Here is a 17,315-nt window from a genome sequence, read left to right as displayed (position 1 = left end):
AATCTCAACCAGCTGCACTTCCTCCCAGGCTGATTTGAATAGAAGCAAATGGGGGGAAAAAATCAGCTGGAAATACCCCCCGTTTCCTAGAAGTTTCTGGTTAGATGCAAATTTAAATCTCCTCTTATCCTCATTTACTGGCACCAAAAAATATTGTTTCCTTGTCTGAAAAAAAATCCAGAAATACACCAAAAAAATCCCCCAAATTTCTGTAAAAATCTTCAAAAAAAATCCTAAAAATATGTAAAGTGATTCCATATATATCAGTAAAACTTGTAATATTTTCTTTAAGAACATTCACTAGAAACATTTTTAACATCAGAAGTTTCACTGTGAATTTTTTATATTTTTCCCACATTTTCAAACTTTAAAAAGGGTCAGTTTTGACTCACAGGGTTAAATACAAACTGTTTTGTTTTTTTAAAATGTACCTTTAAGTTCAGTTAGTAATTAAACAGTTGTAGACATTAATTCTCTGATTAAAACAAATGTCTTTTTTAAAAAATCATCAAAATTACAGCATTTATCAGTGCCAGAAACTATAAAAATTGAAAAAATTGTTGGATTTTGAACTGAACATCTGTGGCATTTATAATTACATCAGAAAAACTCAACCAAACCAAACTAAAAATTTCACGAAAATCACTTTATTCTAAACTAATTTCAAAAATCGCCAAAAATAGGCCATTTGCTCCAACAACATTCTGTAAAAAACAAAATATTCTGTGATTTTTGGTGCAACCGTGAAGCCAGGATTGACTCAGTTGTGACCAACAGTTGTGACAAAAATTTAATGACTTTTTCAGCTGAACTCGGTTGAACTGCAGGCTGTGCAGGAGACAAGTATGGAAACAAATGAAAAATATAAGCAGTAGAATATCTTAAATATATAGAATCATAATTTTTCACAGTGTTTGTAGCACCTGTGGACACTTGGAAAAAAATGAGCATGTTTTTTGTCAATTTTGCACATTAAATAATCCAATAAGTACTAATATCAGTATGATTTATGCCATCATAACTGTGTCATACTGCATAGAAGACATTTCTCTCTACTTCTAGTCATGGTTGTTCTGCTTCCATAGAGGTGCAGGACTTAACACAGATAGAACATTGCAATGAAAAATAACCCGACACTGAGTAAAAATGTGACACATAGAAACTGTTTAGTGGAATGAACGTATGGTTACTACAGAAGAAAAACCGCTACAGAAAGAAAGTGTCAAGTTCTGTGGAAGTTTCACACCTAAACTGATGATTCATTCATGCTGCTGTTTCATTGTTCCTGTTAGAATGGTTACTAATATATTCAGTGTTTATATATCGGACTACTACTACTAATAATGCTGTTATTCTTTGCAGAGAATGTGTTTGGTTGCCATCTTGCCACGTTATGCCAACAAGAGAGGACCACGGTTCCTCGCTTTGTGGAGAAATGTGTTCGAGCAGTGGAGAAGAGAGGTAATAAACCTGATTTATTATCACAGCTGGGGTGTTTCTCTTGTGCACTGGACAAAATGCTCCTCTCAAAACAAGAACAAAACTTATTTCAAGGAACTTTTATCTTGAAATAAGTGAAAAAAAATCTGCCAGTAGAACAAGTGAAAAATGTCTTGGTCAGATTTCCTGAAATAAGATATGATATTTAGAATATTGAGATCTTAAAATTAGCTGGAAAACTTATTTTAAGCTCTATTTTACCGGGATTGTCAAGCTTAGGTGTCTTAAAATAAGCCAGATATGCTTAAAAAAAAAAAAAAGAAGAGGCAGTTTTTCACTCAAAAATAGATTTTCGCTTTCATGTAACCTCCCAGTTTGAGATGTATTAACCCTCCTGCTGTCTTCATTTACAGGCACCAAAAAATATTGTTTCTTTTTCTGAAAAAAAATCCAAGAAATCTGCAAAAATATCTGAAGTGATTCCATATATATCAGCAAAACTTCTAATATTTTCTTTAAGAACATTTGGAAAAAATCAACCAAAATCCAGCAAAATTTGCTGGATTTTGGTTGATTTTTTTGTGAAAGTTCTTAAGAAACATTTTTAACGTTTCTTTTCTTCCACCAAAAAATGTTCAAAGATTTCCCAAAAATGTTTAAATGTGGACATCAGAAGTTTCGCTGTGATATTATTTTTTTCCCCACATCTTCAAACTTTAAAACGGGTCAGTTTTGACCTGCAGGACGACATGAGGGTCAAACTTATTTTGAGTTTTCTTGTAAAATTCAACTCAAAACAAGATCATTTCTAGATTGTTTGACTTAACAAGATATTTTAGATGCATTGTCTTAAAACAAGTCCCTCCATCTGCTGAAATGTCTCTTGTTAAGTGAATTTATCTGAAATCAAATGGGATGAGACATTTAGACTAAAAATAAGACAAACAGACTTGGTAGGATGTTTTTAGTGTGTGACATCTCTGCTGACTGACTGACTGCTGTGTTGATTTCCAGGTTTAGACATCGACGGCCTCTACAGAGTGAGTGGGAACCTCGCTGTCATTCAGAAACTACGCTACAAGGCTGATCACGGTAAATTCACTCACTTCACAACAATTAATCTGGATAATTTAGCTGATAATCACTCAAGACAGTCAAGCTACCGACTACTGCGGCTCCCCTTAGACAACAGCGCCCCCTGCTGTGCTTTAATGCTTCCTGTTGTGTTCAAACAGAGGAGCTGGACCTGGAGGACGGTCAGTGGGAGGACGTCCACGTCATCACCGGAGCCTTGAAGCTGTTCTTCCGAGAACTTCCCGAGCCGCTTTTCCCATACAGCCACTTCAATAAGTTCATCTCTGCCATCAGTGAGCACAATTTACAATCCATAAATCTGATTTTAACGCACTTCATCTGTCATTCTACGGATAAATCTTTGTGTATTTGCTAGTAATAATGATTTCTTGAATGTTTTCTCTTTAACTTTTGTTCTGTTTTTCTAGGAATTCCTGATTACAACACAAAGCTGTCTTGCATTTATGAGCTGGTCAAGTCACTTCCGCCTCCAAACCATGACACCATGAAGCTCCTTTTTGGACATTTACACAGGTTTGCATCAGCTTTTTACTACTGTCTTCTTTATATTTCCATTAAATAATTTAGTAAATTGTACAGTATTACAAGAATTATTTAAATTTTTTATCTTTAAGTCACTTCAGAAGGAATGTTTTTCCTGGTTTTAACATTATTCAGAACTTTTTGGACAGTTTAATAGCCAAAGTAGCACATTTAATGATAGGAAATTGTGATGATGGGCAATTATTGTGTTTTCTAATGTTTCATAGACCTATAACTGAGGAAACAAGTGGTAGAATAACTGATTAGTACTGGTATTCTTATGATCAGTGCTCTCCATTTGTTAACTGTACAGTAGAGGTTCCTCAAGGGTCTATTTTATGACCAGTTTTATTAAGTATTTACATTAATGACCTTCCTGACACTAATTATTCCATTTTCTTCATCGTTTTTAATGATTGTATTTATAGTTTGTACTGATTTTATTTATGATCTCACACTGTTGGACTTTTGTAATGTTTTATGTAGTGTGTTATTGCTTTGTGTTTGTTGTTGTTTTCTGTACCTGCCTTGGGACAGCAGGTGCAAATTTTATTTATTGATGTATTTAGCATTTATTTAACCAGGTGAGTCCCATTGAGATCAGAGATCTCCTTTAATTAACAAATTGCAGAATATCCATAGATCAGACATTGTGACTTCCATGTTTCCTTGTTAATAGACAAGACAAATAGGAAGGAACAACACCCAGAATGGTTCTGTAAATAAACACCAATGACTGAGACGTCGGGCACTGAAAGATGTCCAGTTAACTTTAAAATAGAGCTCACAATGGCAAGAAAACTCCTGTAATTAAACAGATTCTTCAAATAATTCTTAGCTCCAGCTCATGAAATGTCTTCCCTTTGCTGCTGGATGAATTCAAATATTAAAGAAAAGTGAGAAAAATGTCACTTTTCTCATGCATATTTCATTTCTCTGGCAGGGTCATTGAATACGGAGAAGACAATCGCATGACGGTACAGAATGTGGCCATCGTGTTCGGCCCGACGCTGCTCCGTCCGGAGATGGAGTCGTCCAACATCGCCATGCACATGGTCTTCCAGAACCAGATAGTGGAGTTCATCCTCAACGAATACGAGCGTATCTTCCGCTCCAGCTGAAGCGGTGGCGAGCGAACCTGAGCAAACGTGCGCTCAAGTTGTTTTAAAGTGCCAGATGTACGTTTTGCATGCACATCATCAGCTTCAGTGCAACGAATAAAAGCAAACCTGTAAAATAAGATAAAGGGGCCTTGAAGTTTAACCAGACTAGATAAAGGATCTTCAAATGCTGAGGATTTCTGCAGGAAGTTTAACCACAGTTTAGTCTGGATTTCTCCAGAGGAGGCTCACACTGTTAGAATTATCTTTGGCAGTATTGTAGGATTGGAAGTGGAGCCACACAGGTGCAGACAGGTGTGGTTCGGTTTCCCTTCTCAAAGCTACTGAGCTTGTTTCTTGGGTGGCAGAAGGACTGTATTAAATTGCTCTCACTCCCTGAGACCTTAGCTGTCGAAATCTCACAGGTCACTTTCTTCACATTTTATCGTTTTATTTTGGTTTCTTTCTCTAAATTCCTCCTTTAATAGAATCCAAGTCAAACCTGGGCGACTGCATTAATGCTCTTTTTAAGAAATTATCCACAGTTGCTTCTGTCTTTATTTTAGATTAAATTTTTGTTTTGGATTTAAAGTTACAGTATATCACATGCGGCAATAACTGAGATTGTTTCTAATATTGTGTTTTCTTTTTTCAGCCTCACTTGAATGCATTGGATTTCATTGTAATATAGAGATGTATAAAAAAATAAATATTAATACCAACATCTTGCTGTGAAGTAGATGGTGACATAGAATACTTGTGCAACCTGTAGATTATTTTCCACTGAATTGTAAAACACCATTTTTCAATCATGCTGTACTTGAAGAAACTGTATAATAACAACATTATAGGATAGAATTATAAACTAGCGATACGTTTTTTTGACAGTTGCCAGTAAAATCAGTCTGACCATGACACAGAAAAATGGATATTAGAAGAGATATATGACCTGTAAATAGAAATAGATGGCATATTTATGCTGAAAGTTGGTGAAAATGCACAAGTTATTCCATAATAAAATAACTTTGTAAAAAAAAGTGTGTATTTATTCTTCTTGCTCATGGAAATGTGTCTTTAAACTATTGATATACAACAACTGAGACTGTTTATTAAAAGACATACATGCTATTTACAGGAACATATCAGTGAGTCACAGCAGCAGAAGAAGTATGCAACAGAATGAAAATGCTCTGTGGATAAAGGAGTCCAGGATTCTAAAATAAACTTAACCCTCCTGTTGTCTTCATTTACAGGCACTTCACTATAATATATATATTTTTTTATTTAATGGGAAAAAACATGGTTTTGTCTTGAAGATTTGATGCTTTGACTTTTTTCAGTTTCAAAACCCTAAATGACTAAAATAACTTGATGTTCAGCTTTGAATTTGATTAAGGGAAACATAAGTGTCCCTTAAAGTACAGTAATTGAGTAAATTTAACTCCCTCTACTGGCAACTTACAGAATTCTTATGAATATCAAATATTTTTTTAATGTGACGTTATATGTATTCATGTTTATGCATTAACTAAATGCATAACATGAACACAGCTTTTGAATAGGGCTGTTGGTATCCTTTTGCACATTTCTAGTTGTTCTAACTACATATCGAGACATTTTGCATTAATTCCCAAGCAAATAATTTACACATTTCTGCACAATCTGTACATCTGTCTCACATATAGAACATTGTATTTACTTATAATAGCTTGGAATTGGTACATTTGCTCTTTATTTGTCTTGTAACACTTTTTATTTATGTTTTAATCCTTCTTTGTCAGTGTTCACTGTTTAACACTAGAATACCAAGTCAAATGTGCTTATATATACATCTTTTAATGCACAGTTCTTGAATCTTCTTGAATCTTCTTGACTCTTGTTTTGAAGTCCTTTGGTAAATGTGTGTTGCTAGTCGGAAACGTTTGAGAGGGTGGACCTGCTTCCGGACGCTGTCAGCTGTTAGCACCGCATCGACTGCAATGAGTTTTGAGTGGCCCTGGCAGTATAATTTCCCTCCGTTTTTTACGTGAGTCACATTTCTCTGAACCCTATTTCAGATAAATGTCTTTAAACACGTTTATTAACCCTCATTGTGTGGATTTTTATGAGCGGAAGCGGTCGAAGGTTCTTTGCGAGTTAGCATAATGTTAGCACGCTAACAGGCTAACCGACACAGATTGCTAAGGAAGTGGATTTACACTCTAGATTTCTAAAGTTTATATAACAGCTCATTTTACTTTATTCAACGACTTATTAAGGCTCGAATTCGTGGGAAGATATAAGGCATTTGACATGTTAATAGTTTACGGTCCTGTGTTCGACTTAAGAGAATTTAGCTGTTAGCTCTCAGCTATCTGTTTTGATGGGATGTGCTACCAGCTAACGTTAACTTAGTTGTCAGCTGACGGATTTACCTCACACCGTTTCTTTTTCTTCTAGTTGATCCTCTAAAATCACGAGTTTATGTGTATCATCCGCTGGGCAACACCAGGAAGATCTCAGTGCTGATATAATCTGTCAAAGTCACTTTAATCAATTTAAATCACCGTGCCTTGATATGTGTAAATAATACTGTATATTGAATCTTAATTACGTTTAGTATTCTATAGATTTTAAAATTAGAAGCGTTTTTTAATAGTATAGTTTTGTACAGCAAGGTTTTCAGAGTAATGTTACTTGCCTGCATTTTTGTTATTTTATGTCAGGGTTTCTGCAGATCATTAAAAGGCATTAATAGTCATTTTGCGAAAATTGAGGCCTTAAATGGCATTAAAAATCATTACATTTGATTCTCAGTGGCAATAAAAAATTCTTTCTCCCGTTTTCAAGAAAAATATTTGATAATATATGATTGTAGACTGCGATTCATCAGATATGTACATCTGCATAAACATGCCGAAGCATTGCGATAATTGCTCCGGCCGGTCGGGTACAGTTGCCAAAACTGCATGTTTGGAAAGTGGAGGAGAACTGGGAAATGGGGAAATTCAAATTCCAGCGAAAATGACTAGAAAACGTGGATTTCAGAGAATGACTACAGCACGTGGGTGGTCAGGGGTGGTTTCCGGATTCAGAAATAGTGAAATGTAGGGACAGTTTTCATATAAAAATCATCTTTTCCAAAAAAAACCAAACCCATGTAATTTGTTGAGTTCACGGTCATGGCATTAAAATTTTTACAATATAGCATTAAAATGGCATTAAATTTGACTAGCTGATTTCTGCAGAAACCCTGTATGTTGTTGTATGTAAGCTGCTGAAGACTTGAATTTCCCTGGGGATTAATAAAGTATCTATCTATCTATCTATCTATCTATCTATCTATCTATCTATCTATCTATCTATCTATCTATCTATCTATTTATCTATCTATCTATCTATCTAATAACAGTAATGATAATATTAACATAAACCCAAGCAGAAACAACACAAAATATATAAATGAACAGCCATAAAATAGTAATAACTTTATTTATACAGCACCCTCAAGAACAGCGTTCACAAAGTGCTTTGACAGTTAAAACATGCAACACAGAGATAATCAAACAAGTTATAGGAGACAAGTTGGAGCAGTCAATTAAAAATAAATAGTAAAAATGACAATATATTAAAAGAATAATTTGCTGGATTAGCACGCAATTCAAACAAAGGAACTAGGCAGTTTGAAAATTAAAGAACAAGATTGAGGGTTAAAATTAAAAAATAATAGAGAATTAAAGAATTAGAGAGACAACATCGCACCAAAGAACCAGGCAGCTAAAAGTAAAATAAAACAAGAGAGAACCTAAAATAAACAGGACATAATGCAGAATGAAACACTAAAATAAGTTAAAGCTGAAAGTAAACCTCACATAAAAGCAAGTCTATAAAAGTGGGTTTTATCATTGTGGTAATCACAATGCAAAAGATACAAAATCAAGCAGACCAACATAATTAAAAAATAGAAAAAAATGTGTAAAATATACCAAAACAAAAATAAAATATCCACAACAAAAACAAACAAGTGAAAGTCGTGAAAGGCGGAATTAAGATGTCACAAATGTAAGCTGATGTCTGGCCATGTAAGGCTTTTAAAAGAAGCAATAAAATCTTAAAACTAACCGACAAGCAGTGAAACCCTGCAAGAGCTGGGGTAATGTCATCACTTGTACTGAAACAAATTGGATTCAACAAATGGATAGAAAGGATGAAGTCATTACCTAAACAGTGATGCTGAACCTGAACTGTGTGTTTTGTACTGCAGGACACATTAGTTGGAGAATTTCTAATTCGTGTGGCTGTGCAGCACATTGACTATCTTTAGGTATTTGTAAGTGTTTATATTCCAGCGGTGATGACTGCAATGAATCCCACTAATGTGTAGGAGTGTGTAAAGTGTGATCCGTCATGCTTCAGTGGAAATGTACTTAACTTCTTTATTTGGTTCTTGAAGACATTTCACCTCTTATTCAGGAGGCTTCCACAGTCCATGCAGAGGTATTCATCCAAAAGTGCAAAGCAATATTCAGCCATCCAGGTCTTGGTAATCCAAAGTGCTTCAGTAGAAAAAAAATGGATTCTTTTTAGTTGGAAAACTGGGAATCTACACAGACGTATAGTATATAGTGTGCTGAATCTGATTTTAAATGCCAGTTTTTCTAGTTAAATTATAGTTAGATAAACAGCAGTTGTTGATAAATGATTTTTTTTAATCCAAATCACAGTTTGAAATGATGCAAATAGCAAATCACAAAGGCTGCAATTTAGGATCAATGTAGTCTGGGTTTAAAATGTGAGACTAATACCAATTGTATTTAACTAGAGCACATTGAAACCTTCAGCGGTCGTTTGCTCTTGCCCATAAATCACTGTGTACTTGGTGGTTTGACCATGTGTGCTGTAACATAAGCTCAGTCTTGTTATTTAATAGCCACACTTCATACATTTTGCAGCACATCTGACATGACGTTTAAAGTGTCGAGTTGGTTTTACAAATTCACGCCCTCCTCCTCGTGAGACATAGATGGCGATTTGTGCTCTTTAATGACTTTAAAAATCAATTTGCAAATCAAATTGTCTTGCCTTATGAGGAAAAACTGCACTATGCTTTCTGTAATTGTGGTTTGGGGATGTTTGTCCCTTCAGGATGCATGTAGTATGAGATTATTAAACATATCAACAGATATTTTACCATCCTTTGTGCATGCTTCAGCGAATCAGGAAAAGGTCTTTCACTAAGTGTTTCTCAAATACCTTACAAATAACAAAATTAATACAGGAATAAATACATCAAACATAACCACATCTGAATGTGTTACCTGATGAATTAGATACTCAACCTGCTTGTCTTGCTCATTTATTTGCAAAATAATCCACAATCGCACAATACAAGCTGAAATATTGCTGGGATGCTTGCCAGGAATGTAAGTAATTTAGAAAAATCTCACTATTGTCTGACAGTTTCACCTCAAGAAAACTAAAATCAAAATACAGAAAGTCAATCCAATGTGGGACCTGAACGTGCAGAAACTAAATAAATGAAAATAAAATGAAAGAAACTAAATGCCCCCAAATACATGTCAGAATACAAACACTTCCTACCAGGTGAAAGCGTCCCTGCCCACTCTGGCTTTAATTAGATTTGCTGACGTTAGAAAAAGGCTTGAACATTTGCAGTGCTTTACGTTTTCTGCTGATGTCGTCCTGGACAGGCTACAGCCAAATGTTGACACCAGACAGAAACAGCTGGCGGCGTGGTGTTCCCTGGCTCTGTCCTACTGCCGGCATCACAAGCTCTACACCCTGGACGTTATGGAGGCTCAGGAAAGCCCTGTGTTCAACAACAAGAAGATAGAGCGTATCCTAAAAGTCCACATGGGATTCAGTCAGCTTCGTTCAAGATGCTCTTATTAATTATTTATTGCTACACACCTCTTTAAACTCCTTGCATATTGTGATTGTTAAATTTAGATTGGGTTTATAGCCTTCCTGCTTTATTAGGATGTAAAATTTCACCTGCAGGATGTTAATGTTGACTCTTGTTGCATTCACGGTAGATGTGAAAAGCTTTCCAGGACAGTAACACCTCTGTTGCTGCAGTCACCTACCTCAGTTTATTCACAGTCATTTTATTCTGACGTTTCCCTGTTGATTCAAGGCTGAACCAGGAGCCATAACATAATCACCATTTTCAAATTCAAACTATCATCGAGACATCAAAGTGGGTATCTGTGCTTGTGTAACATTTCATTACTCTTTTATTTGCCCTTAATGGAATTCCAGGAAAACTATCAATTGAAGCAATTCAGGTTGTGTTCGAAGAGCTGAGGAAAAAAGGTACGTTTTATTCTGTCGACATGTTTATGAACAGTACTCCATGGGAATTATTAACGGTTTTGTTATTGCTTTTGTGTCTGACTCCAGGGAACCTTGAGTGGTTGGACAAAAACAAATCTCGGTGTTTGGTCATGTGGAGACGACCAGAGGAATGGGGAAAGTTAATATACCAGTGGGTGAGTCATCAAGCTAAAGCACTCGCACAAACTGCACATTTTTTTTGTCATTTATGGGGCAATAAATGTGTAGAAAGAAGAATTTAAATATGTTAAATTTGAAAACACGGTTGTCAGTCTTTTAAACCTCTCAGAGAATCCACAGCACAATGCCAAAAAAACCCCACTACATTTTCTAACTACAGAAGATATAAAAAAAAACCCTCTCCATACATTTATAGACATTTAAATAAGTGAGTTACTGAGTTTCTGCAGGAACCTGACTTCCTAAATGTCATATAAATTTCAGATCAGGTTCTCTTAATAGATTGTTTTTCCCTGAAGAATGCCAGATTCTCGCCCCTGTGTCTGCATAACTAGGTTTTTATCTACTTGTACTGAACAGAGAAAGTATCTCTGTGGCAGCAGAACAGCATGATTAAAGTACAGATCACTAGAAATGTTACACCCTGCGCTGATAGTTAATATAATTCAAGGTCTGACTGAAGCAAAAACAGTCACAAAGTAACCTCCATGGTTTTAAAATAGTCAGTGTCCACTTTTGAACATTTATTAGTCAAGAATTTAAAAATAAAAAACAAAAAGGGAAGAAGAGAAAGACAAAAGCACAACGTCCTCAGAAATCTACATAGCGTAAACATCATGTACCCAAACTCAACATAAATTGTGCTAAAGTAATTATCCTAACGCCGCCATACTAGAGCTTCCCTCCCAGACATAGCATGTGATAGCGCTCAACACCTCAATCTATTCTTTAAAAGTGGATTAGGTAGAAGATTTCTAGTGTTGTAGAGTTATCCCAGTCACTGTTATCGTACCTAAACAGCACCGTAATCCAACGTTTTTACATTTTAACATGAAACGTCAAGAGAAATGTGTATTTCTAAATGCATTACTTAAAAAAGAAATGATTTAATCCCATGTGCAGCTGATTTTGTCACAGTCATGTAACACTCTTTTTTTTTTTTTTTTACATAAATCTTCAACTTGTATGACTGTTTTTAAGTTGAAGTTTTTGGAAAGAATTCAACAGGATCTGTGTAATATCTCATAAAAAAATTAACTGTGACTGCGTTTTATTAGCATGACAGGACCGTGGTGCAATTCCGATTATCTTATGAGGTCTCCCGATCCGGGCTCCATCCTTTCCCAGCGCATTTCAAGTTTGAAAATTGTCTAACTCTGATGTATTTATAGAATTTCAATGCACCTTCACAGCGTCTAATTTGCAGAAATCTCCAGAATCCTGAGTTAATATGGTCAAAGCATCTGAAGCCAGCATCTCCCATCACAACCCCCATAGTATGAATACCAGACATGGTCTATTCAATCCAAAAAATAGCTCTTCGTATTTATTAATAGCTCCTTTTTATTCCATATGCAGGATCTGCTTGATAAGTCAGGATCAGATTTAGTTATTTGTTGTACCTTCCTCTAAGATTCTCTGGCTCTAGAGGAGGAACGGGGCTGTGTGTTTGTGTAAGAACAGCCTCCACTAAACTGCTCTTCCATTTCCACCCACAGAGGGATCATAGTGGGGGGTAAAGGATTTTAGCCACTGACCTGCTTTCTGTAATCACTGAATGTTTGATAACCTGATTTCTGAGGGTAACCTGGTCTCTGAGTCCGTATTAATGTTAACATCCAGGTTTTTCTACTCCAAGACGTAGACATTTCCAGCCTTATCCCATGAAAAATGCTCACTTTACATAATGGGTACCTTTAAGTAGCAGCAGATGTATAATTCAATTCAAATGAACACCTTTAAAACATGACAGATGGTGTAGATGAAAGGTGCTGGGCCACATCTGTCCTATAAACAGTATGAAAGCTACAGCCCAAAAACCTGCACACATTTCATACAAAAACGAGCCTGTTTAATTTTTTTTGTACATCTCTCACTGCAAACAAATGACGTGGCTGTTCGCCTTCACCTCTGTACATGTGATCACTGACTAATTAACACAATAAAAGTCTGACATCATGCTTCGTGAACGTGAGTTAGTGTGTTTAAAGAAGAAAAAAATGCGTGCTACATATTCTCCATTTTGTCAGCAAATCTAAATTTATAGCTTATTCCTGACAAGACAGACGGGCAGCATTGAGCAAAAATACTAACACATTGTTTGTTTTGGCTTTTTCACGCAATTTATTGATAATATCCAAAACATGTTAACCTGCCTAACAGTTAAACTTCAACAGTGATTAAAGACTGCACTTCCCTCACTGATACAGAAGATTAACTGTGAGTGATGTCTGATGAAACTTGTCAAAACCTTTTATTTTTCAGACTTTTTCTGTTGTTTAGAGTATGAGTTGTTCCTTGTCTGCTAGATGAAAACAGTAGATGTATTTTCCCAGTGAACATTGTGCTGTTCTCTAACATTTTAGGTTTCCAAAAACGGCATGGTCAACTCTGTGTTTACACTTTATGAGCTGTCCAACGGTGATGACACGGAAGGAGAAGGTACGGTACCGTTCAGGGTGCTTCTTTAAACCAACTGATGAATGTATTTTGTTGTTGAAATGTTTTCACTGAGAATAAACACAAACACATTATACCCAACATTTATTATGTAGAATAATGATGGGAAATAGTTTTATTAATGCTAGTTTTACTTCCTGTTCTTGTTTATTTCACATAATTTTAAGCGTTTTATCGGCTTATGAAGGCTTTAGAAAATTCAACGTCATGCTAAAAGTTTTCTGTTTAGTTTGAAAGTTTTACATAACAGTAAATATTGTACGTTTTACTTGTAAGTTGAAATGCTTTTTTAAAATTTTTCCTGGTAAATGTGTACATTTGAAAGCCATTTTTAGTGCCAGTAGACTATCAAAATAAAAATTGTCAAAAATATTTTCTGCAAATCATCCAAAATAGTTTATCTAAAAAAATGCAGAGAAAGGGTTTTATTTAATTTTTATAATTTTACTTTCCCAGTTCTATTATGTTCTATGTGTTGAATTTGTTTATTCTGTTCTGTTTTTGTCTTGTTTTGTTGCAGTACTTTATATTATTTTCATTTTTTACATGATTTTATATAGGAATGCACAATAATATCTAATTCCTCTCAGGGTAAAAGTGTGCAGTTTTGTTTGAAAATGTGACATAAAAGTTAATATATGTTTTAAGTAGTGTTTTAAAGTTTGTCTTGATAAAATTTCTTGTCTATTTTATTTTGCCCAAATGAGTTAAGAAATCTAGCATATCAGATTGCAAAAATCGAATATTATACATCCCTAATTGAAGTAACTGGAGTCCTGAAATGTTTCTCTCATTTCAATTTCATGCATGTAAAGCAGCGCGTAATAATATTAAAGATGCTGAGCACCGATCAGCCAGAATATTACCACCAACCCTGACTAATGTGCGGTTAAGAGCCAAACAAAACAGCTCCGACCCACAGAGGCATCGACTCTCCAGAACTTTTCAATGTGCCCTGTAGGATTCTGTCTTTCTGCTGATGACTTGGAAGCAGATTATAAGCCTAACTTTTTTAGAAATTGGGTTATTTCATATCAAAGCATCAGGAACCTGATTTGCTTGCAACTTTTTTTTTTATCATAAACTATAGATATTTAAAATGGTATCTGAATTTTTTGTTTTTTCTATCAAGTACTTTCAAAGATACACTTTAAAAAATGCCCGCCAGCCCACTTTCAGCACATTTCTTTACACACTGAAGTTTGAGACTATGTTTGGATGAAAATATTTGGGAAACTATTAAAAATAAAAGCCTGAAATTTAATAAAAAATGTGCCCATGTTAAAAGAAATATTTTCTTAGTTTTGTGTTTAGATATATTTGGAAACTCTAGAATCATTTTCTTTTTGGATTAGGCCATTTAACAGTATTTTTGTTTTTTTGGCACAACAGTTCAAGAAAAATAGCTTATTTTTTTTCCATTTTTGGAACCAAGTATTTCATATTAAAAATATTCTGTATGTTTCGTTTGTATTATCATGATGTGCAACTACATACGGTTCAGAAAATAGCACTTGTTAAGTTGTTTTTTGTTTATGAGCTCAAAGATTGGACTTTTATGACAGCTTCATTTTTTATTATTTCAACTCAGATATTCAAAGATTGTTTAATCTACTTATCCAATATTGCAAATTCGGAATCAATGACATAATGAGCAATAACTGAATATTTCAGGCTTTCATTTTTTGGAACTTTTGAGTTGTTACACAAACATAAGCTCAAGTTTCAATGTGCACAAAAACACAGTGAAAGTTTGTATTTAGCTCAGAAATTGCTCACTATATCAAGCTAAATTTTCACAAATATGTAATAAATTCCATATCTTATTAACTAAAAATTTCAATCAAGTCAGAGATGACCGAGCAGAAACTGTTGTAAAAGTTTGACGATTTGAGATGGAGTGACTCATCTGCAACCCATTCATCTGGATATAATAATAATTTCTCCTGCACCCAACATGTTAATGATGAAAACCAGCTGTTCACTTACTGTCTATTATATCAAAGACCTTCACATCTGCATTTGTTGCAAGGTAATCATTGTTATTTACTTCATCTGCTGGTGCTCATGGTGTTCTGGCTCTCGGTTATATACAATAAATGAGCTTTATTCTCATTGTGCATTCTTACGTTGCTCTGTAATCCTTTTCTCCAGACTTCCACGGTCTAGAAGAGTGGATGCTGCTGCGCTCCTTGCAGGCTTTACAGACAGAAGGCAAAGCGGAGATCATCACCATGGATGATGGAAAAGGTGTCAAGTTCTTCTGAAACGGTGCTGGAATCCCTCTCACTCTGTCCGGGAACCCTCATACTGTACCTTTTACAGGCAAATTTTAAAGTTTAGCCACTTAAGGCTACTCAAGGTGCACCTCGATGTCCAGCTGATGGATGCTGGTCCTGTAATTGTTGCCTTTTGGTTCAAAGCCTTTTTCTCATTGGAAGAGAACCAATATCATATCTTTAAGTGTTTGGGCATAAAGAGCATTTTGAGGTGACGCTGTGTTGTCACGGGTGACATTTGTTGCCATTTAAACATGCAATGAGTCTATCAGGGGACTAAATACTATTATGTTTGAATACTTCAGGGGAAATCTTTCCCCGCCAGCTGTAACTTTACTCCTTTGTTGTAAAAATGCAACTAGTTTTATTCCCATTTTCTCTGTTAACAAATCTACTCTGTATAATTAGCTGTGGACCTTTGGTCGCCTGTTGTTCCTCTGTTCCTCCATGCAGACATCCCAAAGAAATCCCGGAACACAACACCAGAGGGACTTATTTTTATTTTGAGAAGTAATACTTCCAGAAGCGGAACACCACAGAGACTCAGGCCAGTCCTGCTCCCATCAGCTGAGTGTAATAATAGTGGACTCCATGTACAGTTTGCTGTCTTCATATTATTGTGCAGTAGCTACTGTGACGCTCCTGTTATCTGTCACTCTGTCTATATCCAACCTCTTTTTTTCATATCCCGTAGGAAAAATAAATTAGAAATTTCTTACATCTTCTTTCTCTTTTTTCCCTTTTTTTTCTCTAAAAAAAATGTCTTCTTGAATGAGAAGTGTGCAGATGTGCCGAATCAGAGCCCAGTGATGGAGATGTTATGATGGGCTTTGCGGCTGCACTCTGGATGTTTCAGTCACATCATGTGCTGTGTGTTCCGGCCTGAGGGGATGATACAGCTCCGGGGAATCATGTGCATGTTTGCTGATAAAAGCTCTCATGTGCGCTGCAGGGACAGGTGGGGCCCAATGTGGCCTTGGCTGATAATGGTGTCCTGTTTCAGCAGCAGCAGTAGCAGCAGCTCTATGCAGTGCAGCCCCCCCTGCAGGTGAAACCAGACCATTCAACCCCCCGCGCTTCATATCTCTTTCATTCAGGCTAATCAAATGACGACAGATAGTAGTGAAATGACTCATCATTTGTGTCTTAATTCAAAGAAAAAGGAGGAGGAGCTGTTTTGATTAATGAATTAGAGGACGGAACATTCTGTTCTTCTAAGTCAACAACATGAACTGTGGCACCTGTTCACCTAATCAATACAAGGAAATTCCTAAGAGATCACTTTATTGATCATCCCTGAAACTTTCCATTTTTCCCCACATTGACGCCACAGTAATCAAAACAGAACCTAATGAAATTTGTGGTTTTAAAGAGCATTAGTCAGCAAACATTCTTCTAATCAGAATTTAATTACTCCCTCCGGATGTTCCTCTCCGTGCGGCAAAGGGGGCGGAGTTGGAGAGCGCGCAGCCGAGAGCGCACAGGACGCACAGCCCTCCTGAGCTTTGTTGATATTGGCAACTCCGTCCTTTCACTGGAGGTTATGGCTGGAGTCTTTGCAAAGAGAAGAGGAGAGAACAACGGGGATTGTCAGACAGAAACGATGCGTTAAAGTGCGCACTGCGTTTATTTGGAACGTTTTTACGCACCGACTGTGATGAGTGAGTCCGTTTATTCTTGCTTTTCCTTGTTTTCTAATTAAAATAAACTTCAAAGCTCGGTCATAATTGCAGGTGGTGGCAGCTCACGTGTTTTAGAGAGGCATGTTTAATCTTGTCTTAGCTGTTACTTTGTGGTCGCTGCCTCTAGCTGCGTCCACATCATGGAAAAGTAACTTGGAGCGTAAAGTAACGGTACTCTATTGTTCTAATGTCCTTTCCACATTTAGGCTCTAAATCAGGAA

The 17,315-nt window shown here is 36.0% G+C and overlaps 2 protein-coding genes and 1 long non-coding RNA gene across 5 annotated transcripts in view; 2 read left to right on the top strand and 1 right to left on the bottom strand.

Moving 5' to 3' along the window:
* Positions 1-5,194, top strand: part of arhgap27 (Rho GTPase activating protein 27) — a 50,890-nt gene extending 45,696 nt beyond the window's left edge. For all 3 annotated transcript variants that reach the window (XM_055004749.1, XM_055004748.1, XM_055004750.1), the window contains 5 exons: positions 1,363-1,461; positions 2,455-2,532; positions 2,676-2,807; positions 2,943-3,048; positions 4,001-5,194. In XM_055004749.1, coding sequence (XP_054860724.1) covers positions 1,363-1,461; positions 2,455-2,532; positions 2,676-2,807; positions 2,943-3,048; positions 4,001-4,178 — 593 coding nt within the window. In that variant the 3' untranslated portion in view covers positions 4,179-5,194. The remainder of the gene's footprint in view (positions 1-1,362; positions 1,462-2,454; positions 2,533-2,675; positions 2,808-2,942; positions 3,049-4,000) is intronic.
* Positions 5,195-6,074: 880 nt separating this feature from the next.
* Positions 6,075-16,132, top strand: vps25 (vacuolar protein sorting 25 homolog). The gene is made up of 6 exons (XM_023296307.3): positions 6,075-6,183; positions 9,848-9,993; positions 10,419-10,472; positions 10,560-10,648; positions 13,040-13,115; positions 15,288-16,132. The coding sequence occupies exons 1-6, from the start codon at positions 6,137-6,139 to the stop codon at positions 15,398-15,400; spliced, it is 525 nt and encodes a 174-aa protein (XP_023152075.1). The 5' UTR covers positions 6,075-6,136; the 3' UTR covers positions 15,401-16,132.
* On the bottom strand, positions 15,895-17,306 carry LOC129347336 (uncharacterized). Its single transcript, XR_008599386.1, has 2 exons — positions 17,062-17,306; positions 15,895-16,966 (listed from the first exon to the last, which is right to left on the bottom strand). It is a non-coding gene; the product is annotated as an uncharacterized LOC129347336 (long non-coding RNA).
* Between the last annotated feature and the right edge of the window lie 9 nt (positions 17,307-17,315).

Source organism: Amphiprion ocellaris, chromosome 18 (genome assembly GCF_022539595.1).
Source record: "Amphiprion ocellaris isolate individual 3 ecotype Okinawa chromosome 18, ASM2253959v1, whole genome shotgun sequence".
In the NCBI taxonomy this organism is placed as follows: Eukaryota; Metazoa; Chordata; class Actinopteri; family Pomacentridae; genus Amphiprion; species Amphiprion ocellaris.
Note: the sequence above shows the minus strand (reverse complement) of the source record. Positions and strands in the feature narration are given on the sequence as shown.